This window comes from Lonchura striata, chromosome 14, assembly GCF_050655825.1.
Source record: "Lonchura striata isolate lonStrDom1 chromosome 14, ASM5065582v1, whole genome shotgun sequence".
In the NCBI taxonomy this organism is placed as follows: Eukaryota; Metazoa; Chordata; class Aves; order Passeriformes; family Estrildidae; genus Lonchura; species Lonchura striata.
In genome coordinates this window covers 4,404,770-4,423,820 of record NC_140716.1, presented here as the reverse complement: position 1 = coordinate 4,423,820, position 19,051 = coordinate 4,404,770, and the positions used below count along the sequence as shown (strand labels likewise).

The 19,051-nt window shown below is 41.1% G+C and overlaps 1 protein-coding gene across 4 annotated transcripts in view; it reads right to left on the bottom strand.

The window, feature by feature from the left end:
* CARD11 (caspase recruitment domain family member 11) overlaps nt 1-19,051 on the bottom strand; it is a 106,401-nt gene that overhangs the window by 45,030 nt on the left and 42,320 nt on the right. For 2 of the 4 annotated variants that reach the window (XM_085592169.1, XM_085592170.1), the window contains exons 2-3: nt 7,164-7,229; nt 687-810 (exon numbers count right to left, since the gene is read on the bottom strand). In XM_085592169.1, coding sequence (XP_085448295.1) covers nt 687-699 — 13 coding nt within the window. In that variant the 5' untranslated portion in view covers nt 700-810; nt 7,164-7,229. Of the gene's footprint in view, nt 1-686; nt 841-7,163; nt 7,230-19,051 lie in introns of those variants that run through there. The other 2 variants (XM_085592171.1, XM_021550410.3) reach the window with 2 other exon arrangements.

The following is a 19,051-nucleotide window of genomic DNA, read 5'->3' as shown; positions in this document are numbered from 1 at the left end:
TGTGAAGCTGGAGGAACAACGGGAAAGGGGAACACAAGAACAAGAAGGAACTGACAGAGGGGAGGGAGAGATTAAGAACTTGAGGGAGGATGCACAGACATGAAAGAAGGCAGAGGGAAAGAAAAGGAATGAAAAAGGGAAATAATTTGTCACACAGAAAATACTCTTGATGGCATAAAAAGGCATAAAAAGGCATAAAAAGATGGTGAAAAAGATAAGAAATAGAAAGGGTTGAGAAAAGAAAAAGGGAAGTGAGAAGAACAAATAAAAAGAGGAAGAAAACCAAATAATAAAGATTTTACTTGTTAGCAGAAAGCATAAATCTCAGTGAAGAGATTTAAAGAAAGGGCTAGAGTTCAACACACTATGGGTAGAACCAGAAATACCCTGGAGACCAGCACTGATGATCAGTCCTTCATCTCCCCTCTCCAGACCTCCATATCAACTCAGTTTCCCAGTGCACATTTGCACCTCCAGCTACAGCCTCTTTGCCTCCCTCAAGCCTGGGCTCCAAAGATCGACACACGCTGAGTACCAGACCCGATGATGGCAAGGGAAGCACAAATGGAACCATTTTCAAAGAACCTTTTGAATATCAACACGAAAAAGGTGAAAGTGGAACTTTCAGTGATCAGAGCTGTGTAGGCAGCAGGGAGGGGAGCTGCTCTGCCAGCTGCTCTCCTTACCTTGGGTGCCCATGAGTGACCGGCTGTGGGGCTGCAGCTGCTGCAGGCTGCACTCTCTACGTCGCCTCCATGCAACAGTCTGTGTCTCTCCAGGAGTCCTGGAAAGGTTATTCGTGCTCTGCAGCTGTTGAAAAGTTAAGGAAACACAAGAAGCAAAACACTCCCTGGCCCCCAAAGTACAAAAGTCTCGGGAGAATCAGGAATGAAGGAGGCTGGGGGCACTGGTGTCAGAATGAGCAAAGAGCCACACAGAAAGTAAGAAAAAGTGTGTCAGAGGCTGGGAGGGGCAGAGAAGGAAAATGCAAAGATCTGACAGGAAACCAGACTATAAATCTGCTGCAGGTTGAAAAAAACACATTTCTGCTCCCCAGCAATAGGGCCTGTTTGCAAATGACTCTGCAGGCAGGTGACAGCAGAGCCCTGTGGCAGCAGGCAAGCAAATCAGGAGGCACTGCTGCCCCTTTCCCAGGAAGAGCAGTGGGCAGAGGTGGCAGCACAAATGCCCGGCTCGGGCACAAGAAGCAGCCTGTCTCCACTGCCTCACTTCAGCTCCACACACTTCCAGGGCATGATTTCCTCAGGCTCAAGGGGATGTGCTTAATGCCAGCCTGGCTGGTGCTGTGCCTTTCCCAGCACAGAGCAGCAGCCCTGGTGTCTCAGGGCACTTGCTGGTAGAAAGCAGGTGGGAGAGAAAAAAGAATGAAGGAACTGAAGAAAACAGAGTTTCAAGAACAACAGTTCCAGGCAGAAGGAGCTCTGGGTTTTCCCAAGGTATCAAAGGTTTTTCATTAAGGCATCTAGATTATTAATAGCTTATTTTGCTAAAAAGGTAGTCAACAAGGTTTGCTTTATGCATCAAATTATTTTACAGTTGAAGGATGTTTTGAATAACGTTTTTCCAAAGGCAGTCTTTGCCGACACAGAGAAGCTGCAGTAGCTTGTATTGCTTCAATGCTGGATTCCAGCCTTAAGGCCAACATGCAAACCCAGCCCCTGGTGGGTCTCATAGAGGACATTTAGCTCTTGCTGCAACCAGGAGCCTCCCTGCAGCCAAACCCACCAGAGCAGTCACCATCACTTCTAGAAACATCTTGCAGTGCTCTGCCACCCTGCTGAGGGATCCTGAGCCTGAACCCCTTGCGTGGTGTGCTGGTTCTTGTACAAGGCACAGGTACAGCTCTACTGCTCACAGCCGAGGTTTTACCTTTACACTGGGCACATGTGCACAGGTGAAACCTCCCTGGAGTCAGGTCCTGGGTGTGTGAGGGACAGACAGAAGAACTTTTAAAGAAAGGATGAGTGTAACAGGGAAGCCAGTGTGCAAGGGTGACTGCAAATGTCACCAGTCCAGCTGTAAATGCAAACACATCAAATTACAAATTGGGAAAACAATAACGGGGGTTTGAGCAGAGTCACCCACAGGTTTTTCTGTCTGGAGCACCTTCTGTTCCCTCATGATTTTTGCAAGGTTCAGTTTTTCTTTGAGGGTGACTAGAGAAAAACAACTATGTATATATGGGCATGGGCATGTGTTTATTTCCTTAGAGAAAATAACAGAAATAAAATCAGAAACACTAGAAAAATAAGCATAAGCAACATATAATATATAATAATGTGGGGGGGGGAAAGCATGATGACATTAGTGGAGGGAGAAAATAAGAAAGGAAAAAGTATTTGGTAGAGAATAAAGAAAACCATAACAAATGGAAAGTAAGTACAAAAGAACAGTGGAAAAACTGTCAAAGGATAGAGCAGTGGCAAAGAGCAGAATAGAGGAAGTGAGGCGATACAGTGAAAAGAAGAAATGTAAAGAAAATAGAGAAAACACATGGCTCAAAGTCTTGCTACAATAACACATGAACTGCTCTTACCAAACTGAAAATCTGAAGCCTGCAAAAAATTGCAAGGGTGCTCTGCTCCAATCCTCCATTATTTTTTATCTTATTTCACATGTTTGTAACTGTAGCTGGACTGGTGAGGGTCTAAGTTTATCCATGAGGATTATTCAGAAAGGGATTCTGGAAGCAATTCCAGTTCTCTATATCAAGAGCTCAAAGATAAAGGAAGGCAGGAATTTCTGTCTCCTGCTGAGCAATAGCAGAACCTGCTATCCCCTTACCATTTTTTTTTCCAGTGAGGACTATATCTTGATGTGTTACTTGTATTCTTCTGCAGCTTTACCAAAATTCACTGCTTGGAACACACTTGGAGCTGCATGTGACAAGGTGCAGGAAAACCTCCTGCCTTGAGCAGCCAAAAATCTCCCCATGCAATAACTGCACAGGTGAGGTTCTACAGTTTCTGACCAGGGGAAAGTCTGTGAAACTTTGGGTGAAAACTGTGAAATAGAGCTATAAGAATCATGGCCTACAATTCTTCCATCAAAACCAATACAAAACACTTTTGAGTTGAGCTTTCTGCTGCTTTCACAGAGGAAGCTGATTTGTGCATGCAACAGAGGAACCATTTTAAGCACAACCAGAGAAACTAACTCTGCTGGCAGGAGGCTTTGTGGCTTCACTTCAATTTTAAAATCACAGATCTTCCACATATAGTTCCTAACCTGAAAGGAAAAACATGTTAAAAATTCAAATCAAAACTCACAAAGTCTCATTACAGCTTTCTCCTTCTGTCCTTGATTTCTTCAGCAAACAGGGTATCAGGCAGCACACTCTGAAACTGCCCTACAGAGCCAAGCAAGGGGTTAGGTATCATTTGTTCCTGTTCCTGCTTTTGCTTTGTTTAATGCTGTAGATTACAAACAGATCAAAAACTACAGTAACTGTTTTAAAGAAGATGCCACATTTCCCCGTGTTTAAAGTGACACCATAGAGATGAAGCAATTATCCAGCAAAGCCTGAGCAGCTTTAAGGAATCTATCACAGAAATCAAAGAACCTAAAATTCTCATAGTCATAACGGGTTTACTGGCAAACTGAGATTAGCTGAGCAGGATACAGTCATCAATCACAAAGCCACATGTAACTGAATATCAACTCTATTTTAAAAGAATTTACAATCTTAATCCCAGTTTTCAGGTGTAAAAAAATTCCCTCAAGCTATAAAAAAGTGTTATAGTGAGGCTGCAGTTCCTTGAGGCTGGCAGACTGAAGTTATGTGTTTCACACAATGTAAGTGTAGAAAATAATTATGTTCTATTAACCAGGCAGGCAGAAAAAATGAAAAACTTCAGATGCATCACATAAAATACAGCAAAAAGCTGCAGAGTTTGAACCAGGGGCTTTCCTGACTCAAATGAAGGGTCTAGGAACCTGAATGGTAGAGTTCTAAGCAATAAATATTCCTTTTATATTTTTATTTCTTGGGGTGAGAAAACTTACTTGCCTCAAAAAGATACCTGTCTCTGTATTCTGATTATTTTTATTCCACTGGAACTTTCAGTTTAAGAAGCTATCCAGTTAAAGGTAACAATAAACAATACTTTTTTTGTTATTGGTGTTGGTTACGGCTTCTCAGATTTCTTTCATTAAACCTGGTGCAGGAAAAAATAAATTGCACCTCTGCTTTCAACCTGGAAGGACACACCTGGTATGTTTCTGTCTCCCTCTTTGCCAGAGACTTCAGAAAAAAAAGGGTATATTTAGTTCCTTCCAGTTGTACTAATTCTGCAGGTCTGAGCCCTGGTGGTGCAACCTGAATGAGGTTGCATTTTAAATCCTTTGGTCGTTCTGTACCTTCCCTTCCTGCAGGGTTTTACTTTGAGTTCCTTGCATAAAAATGCCAGCAAAATTTCAAGGTTTTCTATTAGGTGATCAAGCAGTGGAAATTATTTGGAATCTTAGCTATTCCTCCCTATTTTTGCTGGTCTCCTACACATTTTGCCCATACCAGAACATCGTTATTGGGGTCTACAGGGAAAGTTTCTCTCCCTTCTCCTTCTGTCTGTCCCACAGGAATCACACATGCTTCCTATGGAAATAAACTTCCCTTGGTGTAAGGTTCTCCTTGTACACCACAACTTCCTACAGGAGGCCTTTTTAAAGAGGTGATTCATCAGCTCTAAGTCAGAGTTGAAGCTGCTGCAGAGCTTTAAATATCTGCAAACTGAAGAGTTAAAAAAAAAAAATCAACATTTAGAAGTAAAGGAACACTAAAATGCTCTTAAAAGCTCTTAATCTGCTGCTCCTTTTCTTCTGCTCCCTTCTTCTCCCAAGAGAGCCATCCCAGCCCATGAGGAGGCTGCCCTTGACTCCTTATCAGGGTAACAGTCCTGAAAATCCCTGGATACCAGAAACGCATTTTACAAACTACTGATTTGAGAACTAATATATTGCATTTCTCCTGCATGCCTGAGCACAGCAGCACCGTATATATTGTTAACACAACCCTTCCAACTCCTTAGAGCAGAGAAACAGAAGTATTAAATATTTTCCCCGTTTTACATATTTTATGTTATCAGCCTTGCTCAACTATCCTTAGAGACTATCACTCTTACTTAAGGATGCTCACAATTTATCATTTTTCTCTGGAGATCTGACTTCCAGAACAGAAGTATTTCCCTATTCAATTCACCAGCCTGTGCATAAGCAGCTGTTAGTGTTCATCTGCCTTTTCTAGGCATTAACATCAAAAATGCCCCTTGATCTTAAAAAGTGACACACAGCGTGGTTTCTTTAACACCTTTGGGGGTAATGGTTTAAATCCAGCAGGGAAATGTTCTCATCTATAGGTTTATGATACACATTTAAACACTGTTTCGATTGCCTCAACTATGAAATAAGATGACAGCCAAACATATATCAGAGGGGAACAGAGAGCATAAAATTCCCTCTTTCATTTGACAGTGTGGGGTTTACGTGGTTTTGCACAAAATGTACAGTCTCTGTCAAGTTTGACAGTATTATGGGATATATCCCAGTCACCTGTTAGCATATTCACCCAGTGTGGAAAATTTGGATTCAAATCCATTCTGGGATCTGGGTTCACAATCTATGGCACAAAAAAACCCAGCCCTTCACTGAAGCAAAGAACCCAGACCTGGGGTTTTGATAGGAAAAAGGGGAATAGCTTTAAGCTGACAGAGGGTGGATTTAGATGGGATATTGGGAAGAAATTCCTCTCTGTGAGGGTGCTGAGACCCTGGCTCAGGTTGTCCAGAAAAGCTGTGGCTGCCTCATGCCTGGAATTGTTGCAGATCATGTTGGGCAGGGCTTGGAGCAGACTGGGACAGTGGGAGGTGTCCCTGCCCATGGCAGGGGGTGGAACAAGATGCTTTAAGGTTCCCTCCAGCCCAAAGCAGTCTGGGATTCTGCAGCTCTGGGATTCTGTGACCCATTCTGCCCCTTCTTGAGGCCAAAGGGAGGGGAGCTCCAGACTCTCTGGTGCTGTCTCCAGAAGAGACAGAGTCAATTTAGTTGTTTTTCCACCTGTTCTCTTTCCCTTACACTTACATGATTAATCAAAATTGTGCGTGAGGCACAGCTCAGGTGCTTGTGCTTTTCCATATGTTCTTAATTACATGTCCACAGGGCTTTAAATCCAAGGATCTTTAAACCTTCCAGACAAATGATTTAGTTTAACAGCAACCAATGAGTTATGTATTCATATCCATCCTCAGTGGATGATGAGACTAAGTATTGGAGACGTAAAAAGGGAATATTTCCTCTGCCTTACAAGTGGTAAAAATAGTTCTTTCACATAGTTCAATATTTTGGTTTAATTAAAAAAAAAAAAAAGACAACAATGCCACAACACCTGGAAAAAGTTCAGAAATCAGGGCAGACACTTCTAAAACAATATTTTTTTCTTAAAATAAAGATGGACAGGAAGAAATCTAATCACTATTATTTAAAAAAACAACCATTCATAGAATTCAGATAATTTTCACCAGAATAAATACTGGAAAAATTATTTTAGTTCAACAGTTTCTGTTTTTTATTTTTTCTAAATAAATCAATCAGTTTCATATCTCACCTTTTGCTTAAAACATAAAATCATCTTTCCCAATTTATGTGATAGTAGCACTGTCAATATCTCTTCTGAATATTAGACCGAAGGATTTAACATATCTGAAATCCAAAGGATAATCTATCAAACTTGAAATTTAGTAGATGCCAAGAGAGGTGAGTTACTTATTTTTGTTTGTTTGTTTTAAATTTGAAATGTTTCTTGTATTTTTTATAGGTCAGCATTTATTCCAATTAAAAGTATGGATGTTTTAATAGAGATCAATTGAAAATAACTGCAGAGCTTAAATGGCTCACATTCTTCAACATTTTGTCTTTTTGAATCCATACAGATTCTTCAAAAGGTCAGGAGGAGGAAACTTTGTGCTGAGAGCAGTAAGTACACAGTAACACAGAAATAGCAATGTTAGGGTTAATTAATAATACGAACTATGCAATTTCTAAACCAAGAGTTATATATTAATCCACATAGTTTGAATGGCAAGGGAACATTTTCCACAGTTTAAATATCCAGGGAATGCAACACAGAGTTGGAAGTTAAGGATTTTTACCTTTCATCACAGGTCCTCTGCATCCACCATGGTTCACAGAATCTATCGGCGCTTCTCTCTCCTCCTCTGTAGAGAGAACCACAACACCTTTGAACCTGAAACTGCTACATAAATGTGTCAAGACCAGAGCATGAAACTCCACATGAGCATATCACCAGTACACCTTAGAAAAGCAAGAATTCCTGTATTGAGTCACACCCAAGATCCAGCTCTGCCAGACAACAGCACTGGATGCTGCAAAGCTGGAAGCTGAAGCCATCCTCAATAAATGCAGCTCCACTGCAGGAACAGGAGCTGGGGCGTTACAGAGGACAACAGAGATAAGTTTATGAAACAGGAATTTGCCAAAAGCAACTTGGGCTAAGGTAGTAATTTGATGGAAAAGTTATCAGATCCCAGAGGTCAGACTGAGATATTACCATGTTATGCCTTATTTCTCCTTATTGTGTCATTCAAATAGAACAAGTTGCAGCCAACATCACATTCAGAGTTATTCTGCCAAAACAGCAATGATCATTTCTGAAAGCAGAGGATTCTGAGGCAGGCTAGGAACATATAATGTTTTCCGAGCAAGGGAAAGAAAGAGGACAGAAACAGCAGGTAGTGGAGAGTTCTTGAGGGGTTTTGAACAGCCTGTGAGACTGAATTGGCCCCTGTGACTGAGCTGACAGAAATCTTGATGTCCCACTTGGTCAGTATGTGGGATTTCTCTATGACTTGCTATTTAGAAATTATTTTTTCATTTTTGGATATATCTGTTCTCCCAAGATCTCATGCTCATTTTCTACTTAACTGTGTAGTTCCCAAGGGAAGGACTCTGACCATTCCTGTAGAAGAGTTCTTAGGATGCATATAAATAGTGGTCATATATCACAGTACATTTTACATATGTGAGATTAAACATAGCCATAAAACTATATGACTGCTATTTATTAATCCATAAATGAATACCTGGGTTGGAATTTTTAATATTTCTCTTTGAAACAATAGTGTAACTTTCTGCAAGCTGTGCTTTCTCACTGCATGACAACTCTATATTAGAATATTTAATACCTTTACATCTATAGGACTTTCACTTCATTCCAATGCCCACATACTCACATTCATTACATGCCATGAAATTTGTAACAAACTTTAATTCACTTATCATTCATGGAGTTACTTCTGATACACCTGGTGTAATAGAATGCAGATAACCCATCTCAAAATAAGTAATGGAAATGAAATTAATTCAAGCACACATTGGTCTAGGTTTTTATCTGTAGATCTAAATTGCCACGATTTTAATAACCTCTTAAATTTATTACATTAATAGATAATGATATCTAATAAAACTGAAGCCTGATTTTATGAGACATTGCACTAATTACCTGGTTTGATGTGTTAATCACTAATTCTTGTATAAAACATACCAGACCCCTGATGAGTTTACTGACCCCCATTCATTCATAGAAATATGCCTACATTATATTTTGTATAAAGGAGAGAAAGGACAGAGAGATGAGCACAGTCCTTTCATTGAAAACTGAAAAAATGTCTAAAATGTATAGCACTGCATAGTGCTTTAGGCTTATTTAAGAGTCTAAAATGTTTTTGAGAGAATAAAGAAACCATATTGTTTATTTCTGGAAAGATATGGAATTATGCATTTATCCTCTTTTGGCTCACCAAAATATGAAAAACTGCTTATAAACTTGTGGGCTTAAAATTCCAGTGAGTGAAACTTGTAAATTTTAAGAAACTCCAGTGACTCCTGAATTGGACTTTCAGTGAGACAAAGAAGCAATAATGTTAAGAGTATTGACAGAAAGAGGGAACTACCATTTTATATCAGGATTTAGGGAATGATATATTCCCCTTGCAACTACTATATCCAATTCTTATCCTTCCACCATGAAACAAACTAAATTCTCTAAAACTGAGATGATGAAAGTGAAAGGACATAAGAGAAAAAATGAACCTTTTACATGAAGAGTTGGTGGAAGAGGCTGCTGAGCAGGTGTGGAAGGATCAGTAATGCTGAAAGCGCAGATGTAGACAAAGGGGAGTTTTTGTCCTGATTTCTTGAAACAGACCAGGAATTAGTTTACATTTCTAAAGACTGTGGTGGTGTTTGCTTTCAACAACAGCTACAAACCATATATCAATAGTACTGTACACTGCTACAATACCTTCCTCTTGGGTTCTCAGCAGCCACTACATCTCCCAAGAAAAGCAGCTCAGTAATATTGACCTATGCATGCAGAAAAAACAGAACTTGAATTTTTCCAGCAGAGCCAGAGACATTCTCACCAGAGGCAAACAAGAAGTGGCCTTAAAAGACTTAGCACAACTTGATCCTTATTATGTTAAAATTGAGGTCTGATGTTTCTTCCATATGGAAAACCATTGTGGATGCCTGAGGTATAAGAAACAAAACAAGTATAATAGTGAGTACTGAAAGCCCTAATGAAGATGAATTAACAAACAAGAAGAAGGGAGGAGAAAGATAAGGATGATGATACAATGCTTTCAGCAGAGGCTTTCACTTTGCTGAGTCTAGTCTAAACTGACAGGTCTGGCTGGGAGCAAAACTCAAGTGTTCAGAGGAGTGGAGAAGGAGAGCTCACTTTTTTATTTTGCTGAGTTGAAAAGTGTCACTTTTCATTTTGCTTTTATAGTTGCTGGAGACCATTCCAGCTGAGCCTGGATTGGCTTTCCCTGCCCTGGAGGAAGTAAATGCCATGTGAGGAGGCAGTAACTGTGTGGTTTATCGGCTCATTTCATGGGACCCTGCAAAAGCACTGCAGGCTCATCTGCAACGCTTCAGCTTCACATCGCTTGGGTGGAGCAGTGTACCAGGCACGGCTACTTTTGTTTGTATAACTCTCAGCAGCTTTACAACAGGGGAGGAGAACACAATGTCTGCTCTGGCGAGCCCAGAGGAAAGCAAGATCAAGACAGGAGACCTTGTAGGAGCTCGGTGTCCTTGAAGAGAGGAGGGGTGATAGGGAGAACTATCAGGAGATGTAGTGAAATGGAGACACTGGGCACATCTTATTTCTGGAATAAGACATATGCATCCTTTTCAGCTGAATTCAGAATGTCTCCACATGCTGTGAGGGGGTGAAGGTGATGCAGTAAGGACGTATTCTTTCTGGCACGACCCTGAGAGCAAAGAAAGGGACACTACAAAGCCCAATTGCTTCTTTTTGGTTACAAAATTTAGATTAACCCACTGTGAGGCTTCTGGAAGAGGAGACAGCTATGGATATGATAGTGCCTCTCTTTTTTCTAATGAATACTCAACACTCCTGTGGATGGAAAGATGAGGAAGAGGAGGCAGCACCCAGCTGTGCTGCTGGAATGGTCAGAAGCAAAGGATAACTTATTCTGTCGTGGAGCAAAAGAGAGTAAGAGAAAATCAGAACATTCATTGTCTGTAGGTTCAGTGACTGGATGGTACCAGGGTTATGAAGTCAGAGGCTGTGGGATCAATGCACAACCACAGCCTGCTGCTCTGCAGATCCCTGCAACTGAGGCAGCTGTCCCTGGAAATAGTGCACTGCTATCATTAAGACTAAGGCAAAGTTAGTATTTTGGATCTCATTTCTGCAAAGTCTCACGTAGGTTCTTCATACTGTGAACAGTCCTACTGAAGTATCGGTTCTTAAAATTAAGGCCATTAATAAGTCTCTGCAGGATCATAGTCAAGGATTGTACTTTCAATCCTGTGTTAATCCTGAAAAGGGGCTTCATGAGAAAGACATTAGCATAAAGTAGACTGCAAAGCATATTCCATAAATTCCAAATCCTAGAAGCACGACAAGCTGTGCTATTCATTAACATTTCTGGTCTTCCCCATAGTAATCAGAGATTAATATGATTGCTGCAGCAAAGGGCTACAAATACTATAGAAAATAAAACATTTACATACATATAAAGCCAGACTAAATTTGATTGCTTTTGCATAGCATCTCCACATTTGTATTGATGCATTTGCTATCATAAAGTGGGAAAAAGAAGACACTAATTTCTCTGCATTATTTTCAGTGCTGAATCCATCAATAGTGGGAAACATATGTCATAAACAGCTGTGAAATCCAGCCTTTCATCCCATCAAAGGTAAGACATTAGCCAGGTTATTATCAACACAATGACACACACAGAGCAAAGGAGAGGGTTTCAGGTAGAGTTTTCACATGAAAGGTAAAAAGATTCTTCCCACGGTGAGTTTCTGTGACTATTTTCACTGCCTCAAGCAAGTTGCATCAATCCTCCCCCATAACAGATATCTTCCATTACCTCCACATGGATGCAGAGAGGGTTATCTCATACATCAGCTTTTTATTCAGGTAGCTAATGTCTTCAACTGGACTGAAAGTACTAAAAATAAAATGCAGAAAATTCCACTGGAATGGTTTCAGAGTTTACAAGCTCACAGGAGGTAACAGAGTCAGAAACAAAAGTGAACTTTAAGGCGCTGTACAAGTTGAAAGATGGATTAAAATATACTTCAGCTCATTTCTTTTATATCTACAGTAGATTAAATTATCACACTTGGTTCTTTTAAAAGTTTTTTTTCCTCCTCCCCCAAGTGCCCAACTCTTTTTCTCGTTCCTGCATGAAAAGACACAATTCCTTTCCTTAGTTCCCATGCAAAGCCATATAAAAGTGGTCTGTGGTTAGTTAAGAAATATTTGCCTCCCAACCCAGGCCCTCATTTGTCTGCCAGTGCCAACTTGAGAGAGCAGGCAATGATCTGAAAATGTGGAACCGGAGAATGTGCCCACGTTGCAGTTTCAAACTCCTCATTCCCGTATGTGCTCAGTCACTCGCAGCCTTTGCTGTGCCCGTTTGCCTTCCCCAGGAGCAGCAGTGCAGCTCCCTGGGCTGCCTTGGTGTTGCTGCTCCTGTGCCACCTGCACGTGTGACACTGATTTATCCAGCCACGCACAGAGCTCCCAGCTTTGGCCAGGAGGACGAGCAGCAGCTTTGCTCTCCTGGGCAAAACCCCCGTGCAGTGCCAGCTCAGGGTGCTCGGGCCTGATGTGTGCCCGATGTGCCACTTCCACCTGGCACTGCCAAGACACCCCAAATGTGCAGATCCTGGAGTCTGAGCACAGCTGTTTCCACACCACAAGGAAACAGGAGCAAACAGAACCTGCCTGTGCTGTCGCCCTGATTCTTAAGATTTTCTAAAGCCTTATGAGTTTACATTCTGTTAGATAACTTTCCCACACATTTTCTATAAACAACATATTGTTTTGCATTCCTTCGTGGGGGTGGAGGAAGTTGATGTACTGGTGGTTTGTCCAATGTCTTTGGAGAGGTGGCCCATTCACTCTCCAATCCACTGTCGCCTTTGGAAAAGTATACAGGTTGGAGTCAGAAAATAAACCTTTTTCTTTTTCACCTTGCCATCGCAGTGGCTCGTGTTGTGCTTTCTCGTGTCCTATAGCGACACTGTGCCTCTCCCCCTGCAGTGCTCAGTCCCCACCAGACCCAGCTGGTGTGAGAGCTGCACTGTGCTCTGCTACTTCAAAAACTTCATTACTTCTACAAAATATGTTGCAGCACATTTAACAATGCACTGTGAAGGATTATAAATAATTAAAACTAAACCATTCATGTCAGAAATAAATGAACAAAGCCCATTTTGCAATGCACCATCCCTGATTTATTTTTATTGCATTCATTTAGCTCATTTGTTAATTCTCAAAACCCAGCAGTCCGCACACAGTGGGTCTCACACACAGTAGGGAATGCTAGTGAGGTTGTGTCTTTTCTCATAAAGGAGCAAATCATTTTGGGTCAATAAAAACCATACAATATACAGAAAATTATCAACCAACTGCTCCTGGATTTCACACTCTGTGTTTTCCAAGTGTCTGCTGCTCTGAACATCTCTTTTTAAGAACCTTATCTGCACACTGCATTTGCATTGGGGTACAAAATATGCAGAATCACACTCCAATTAGAAATAATTTTAAATACAGCTCTGGCTAATATCCACCCTGTGAGAGACTGATACTATCTTGGCTGCTCCCTGACTTCCAGTAGGCTTGTTTGTGAGCATCATAAATTACATTGCTTCTATTTAAGGCTGCAGTTTCACAAGATGAGGATTTCTTTGGGGGTCCAGATTATGGTAGTGAAGATCAGACACCCTTATTGCTGTGCTATTCTTATTTTCTGTATCATGGATATATTTCACAAAGAAAGCTTTGATCTCACACAGGAGAGGATAAATAAGCATATAATCTCAGATCTACTGCAATATGAACCCATAATATAAAAAAAAACCTACTTTTTTTCTTCATCTTATTTTTGAAGAGATCCTGTGTGGAAATATATTTAAATATAGAATCAAATTCCTATATTAAACACTGAAACAATTCCCCAATAAAATTATAATGGGCTTAAACACTACTTCAAGCTATCTTAGAACAAATATACATGCACCTGCAGCAAAATAAAAATCTGGAGCAATATTGCACTCTTTCAATTCCATTAATTTCATCACAAATCTGGGGTTGTCTTTATGGCTCAGTCCCTGAGAGTAGCAACCCCTGTTACAGAAAGAGCTGTTTGGGCTTTCTTTGCTGGAAGAATGACCAAAGAAGTTGGAGAGTACAAATTTATGTGAGAACCAAGAGAAAGCAGAATACTCATCTCTATTAAGTGTCTTTTCTTATGAGTCTCCCAAAATATATTTCAAATTCTAATAATGTATTGTTAATAATGCTTAAATTAGTTCATACTATTCCAATATTAATTATCCCACAAAATTTTGCAACCACTGCAGAATTATCTTTGGTAAAATTTCATAGGTTTATTGATTTTGTATCAATATTTTAATCATAAACAGTTTCACAGATGGAATAGCTTAAATCTTTCCTAAGGTTTCCATTTGCTTCTGTGGGCTACTTTTTCTTGCCATTTATGGAGGAAATACATTCTCAGAAGTTAAAATGGATTTGAACAGGTAAGAAATCAAAGGCTTTGATTCTATTCTGATCTTTTCTATACTATTATACAATGTTCTGGTCCATTCCTATGCTTTTCACAACACTGGAAGTGGAGAGGTTTGTAGCCCCAAGTCACTGCTCTTCTCTGAGAGTTTTCTTATTCATGAAACTGTAGAATATCCCTGCCTGCACACCAAGTGCACCACAGAGCATTTAATCTTGCTGCCTATTCACAGCAAAAACACCTACAAAAATGAACAGGATGCAGAATTAGGTGTCATACCCTTCCTTTTTTGCTATCTGGCCCGTGATTCCCAGCACAAGCAGCTCCTGAAGCCTGGGTAAATCACCACGTCCCAGTGTGGATATGGGCACACAGAGACCTGCACTCTGTAGTCCAAGGTGTGCTCAGTCTGGCATTAAAAAGACTTTGAGAGAAGTGTATTTCTCACTGACAGGAGCCTGTGCTCCCCAGGGAGGGGGTCTCCTGCTGTGCCAGGGCGGGTTACACCAGGAGTGTTTGATGAGCTGAGGTCCAAGGAGAGGGGAGGAAGCAGATCCTTGGCTCTAATTTATCACCAGAGAGGAGCTTCTGCACAACCTCTCTTGTGAGAGTCTTGAAGGAAGAGCAGCTGAGCTCACCTGAATCTCTCAGCAAGAGATTCCTGTGTCCACACCTCCACAGACAGGGCTGGGACAGACACCACTAACAAATCAACAAATCCCCCTCATGTTCAGTAGGATGGGAACAGGACTCACTGGGCATGAGCCTGGCCTCTCCCAAAATGTACCACACAGGGGCTGAACTCATGCACATAATGATTATTCTACTCCATTCATCTTTATGCATGAACTGGATTTATTTTATTTTTCTAAGCCATTATTTAATACAAGAGGCAGTGCAGAAAGTAAGAAGCTAATACAATCACTTCTCTTGTGTACTGCATGCTTCTCTAGCTGAAAATGTAAAAATGTCAGAATGCATGAAGGATATCAGAAATGTCATTAGGTCTGTTTCGCATGCAAAAGAGCACTGGAGAAGTTTTTTTTATTTAAAAATATATATTTGTTCCAAATTAAAGTTTTCGTACTACACTTCTAGTACTCAACAACTATTTAAAAAAAAAATCTGATTGTTCCTTAGATATTTATAAGTAATGCAAATCAAATGATTAGCGAGACTCAGATCCAGACTGCAATGTCACCATGGACAACAGCCTCAACCTGAGCAGCCTTGTCAGCCCTGAGCATTTGGACAAATGTGAACAGGTAAGGTGCTTCCCAGTTCCCACCAAGGGAATGGCTCTGAAACCTATTTTGCATTAACTAATGCTGCAGAGACAGAAATCTTCTCAAAGGAGACACGTTTCAACTAATGCTGCTCAGTTTTACACCTGAATGCCCCTTATATCTCCTACTTTCTACCTTACGCATAGTTTTCATCAGAGGGAAGCAGCTACTGAAGGATCTACTGTCACCTCTGTGAACTTTGCCAGGGATTGCAGTTCTGGGAAAACAGTTATGTTACAGTGATAATTAAATGATGCCAGGACATTTGCACTGAGTTTTAAAATCATGGGGATTTAGGGTTAAAAGGAAAATTAAGCTTAGTAGGCCCTGAAAAAAATAAATACCCAAGGTACATGAAGACCTTGTACCTTGCAAAAACTGTGCATGTGTAGCTAGTACATGATAAATTATATAACTGTTAGATGTGATGATTGTTTAGTAATTAAATATAATTACTGTTTAATTAAGAAGTAAGAATAATCATGAGAAACTGTGGTCAGGGACCTAAGAAAGATCACAAGAAACTCGTGCTTGAATAAAGTCAATGTATGCAGTACAACAATATAAGTTTAATAATTAATATGTAAGTTATATAACGATAGAATATAAAATATGTTCAGCTCGAAAGCCGTATTGGAGTAAGATTTGGGTCTGTACCCCTGATTCCCAGAGCTCTCAATAAAAGCACCTGCACAGAATCATATCCCATGATTCTGTGTGTTCCTGAATGCTAACAGCACCATCAACAAGTAAAGCAGAATAAGTGATTCTTCCTCTTCAGCTGGAGGGCAGACAGGCAGTGAGCCAGTCATGGGCATTCAGGGCTCACTGGTGCCCTTCAGCCCAGCTCAGATCCTGCCTGCCCACCTGTTACACTGCACTCAGACCATGTTTCCCCCATTCCCCAGGACCCTGTGACTCGGATCAAGATAAGCCTGGACCCCTCCTTCTGCCCTGACAGGGCTGGTGGAGAGGCAGAGAAGCCCTCCCTGTCCAGAGCCTGAATGAGAGAAGCCCTCCCTGTCCAGAGCCTGGATAAGAGAAGCCCTCCCTGTCCAGAGCCTGGATAAGAGAAGCCCTCCCTGTCCAGAGCCCAGATGAGAGAAGCCTTCCCTGTCCAGAGCCTGAATGAGAGAAGCTGTCCCTATCCAGAGCCCGGATGAGAGAAGCCCTCCCTGTCCAGAGCCTGGATAAGAGAAGCCCTCCCTGTCCAGAGCCTGAATGAGAGAAGCTGTCCCTATCCAGAGCCCGGATGAGAGAAGCTCTCCCTGTCCAGAGCCTGGATAAGAGAAGCCCTCCCTGTCCAGAGGCTGGATAAGAGAAGCTCTCCCTGTCCAGAGCCTGGATAAGAGAAGCTCTCCCTGTCCAGAGCCTGGATAAGAGAAGCCCTCCCTGTCCAGAGGCTGGATAAGGCCATGCCCCTTCCTGTTCGCTCTCTTTTCCCCGCTCTTCTCTCAGACCATGGAATAAAGAGCCGGACAATATATTGGGGTGAGAGCCTCTTTTGGAAATCTTTGCCCATCTCCTGGTGTTCCTCCCCTCAAGGCCTCGTATCTCTGGGCTAGCCTGATAATTTAGGGGCTGAGAGAGGAGAAACATCACCCACCCTGGCAGGGCGCCGAGGGGCAGCTCCAGCAGCAGGGCCATCAGCAGGAGCAGCTGGGGCACAGCAGGGCTGGGCTGCAGGAGACACCGAGCCCCCGGTCTGGGCTGTCTGCTCAAGGGTGCCGGAGCCACGACAGCAACAGGCAGCAGAGTATTAACACCATCAGCAGAGCAATGATGACTCTTCATTATTGAAGAAACACCATTTTAATCGCCCCCTTTTTCTATTAAAACATTAACAAAAATCCCCAATAAGTAATCTGCATTTCACAAATGACAGTGACCTCGGTCTGCTGCTGCTCCAAACAGAGCTTGCTTTAGGGCAATGGGCTCTTAACAACCGTCAGTTTACAGCAAATGAACATTTATCTGATTTTTTTAAATTCTATTATATTGTATTTCTGTAATGGTGCTTGAAATTAACATTTTTGCTCTTTTTTCTTCACTTTTTTTGATCATTAATGTAGTAAATTATACCAGCAAAATGACTACAGTGGTTTCATTTGTGTCCTAAAAACCTATTAAGTGTCTGTGTAGAAATTGTGGAGCTTTTGGAGGTTGACTGTCTTATTTCTAAGGTCATATTTGGCCTATTGACCTAAACCAAACTGACTCCGCCTCAAATATTCACAAGAAGAATAGTATCAAATTAAAAGCTTGAAGTGAAAAAGGAAAATAGAGTCTAGACACATGGTTACATCATCAAAGCTAAAATTATCTGTAACTAGTAAAGTGTTCCAGAGATCTCCATCAGCTTTTTCTTCCTGGGAGGTCCTTATTGTATTATTCAGATTTTAGAAAACCTCACAAGTTGAAGTATTCACCAAGCTGCTAAATATAATTTATCTTACTTTAATTTATTGGAATATATTTCTGTATCACTGTTTTTATTTTAACAGACATTCTTTAAACTCATAAAACTAAATGCATATTTAATTTATTTTGCCCAGCAAAGAGTCCTGGAGAAAATAAATTTCCATTTACAAAGATATTCCAGCAGGCTGGGTGTCCCATTACCACAGTACTGTGCCTCTTATATTCAGGTTTATGTGACATATGCTATCATTTCTTCTCTATGATTCTATTACTTCTGGAAAACTATGTTAAAAACATAATACAACATACAATGTGACTTCAGATTGACAAAATCTGTGAAAATCAAAGGTAGTGCTGATCACTGGCAGGTTGGGTGACAGCACACACAATGATTAATGCACACATTTCCAGATTTCTGCCACCACGTCACCAAGTAAACATCTTACACCTCAGCCCACAACCAGTGAGCACTACCAACAGCAGGGTTCCTGTCCTGCTGGGGCTGCACGGGGCTGGTACTGCTGCTGCTTTCTGCAGCCATGCACCCTGACCCCAGGAGTGACAAACATCCCCCTGACACCTTCCCACAGCAGCAGTCACTCAGCTGGATCAGCTGTTCCCTTCAAGGTGATGCTCTCAAACCTGCAGTGATCCATCTCATCCTTCCCTAAATGTCACTTCCCCATGCTTGGATCAAGGAGTGGGATTTTGTTTCCATTTTTTGAATTTTATACTAAAAGCAAGGACCTTTTCAATTACTTATAGCTGCTGCAGTTCTCAAGGTATGTGTTATGTTGAACCAGCACCAAACAATCCAACTGTAATAAAAGCAGCCTTTGTAAGACCCAATATCCATATAGGAATTTAATTAGATTTCAGGTTGGATCTTAATTTCACTTATGATTTTATACAGAGTATAAACAAAAACTGTGTATTTATAAACATATTCAAAGGTGTTGAGAATTACAGGATCTTAATTCCATTGTGGCTTCTCATGTCACTATAAACTATGGGAGAGGAAACCCAGTGGATTGTGCAACCAAAACCCAAACCACAAAATTACATTTCTGCAAACCAGACCTGCTTTGTATTTCAGACAAAACATTGGTACAAATGCTGTGCAGTTCTTAGCCTTTTAGTTCTCCTGCTTATGCTGCTTCCTCAGTAATGTGCCCTCCACATTCCCACATCTGTTGATTTCCACGGAGCCTCGCTCCTCTTCAAGTG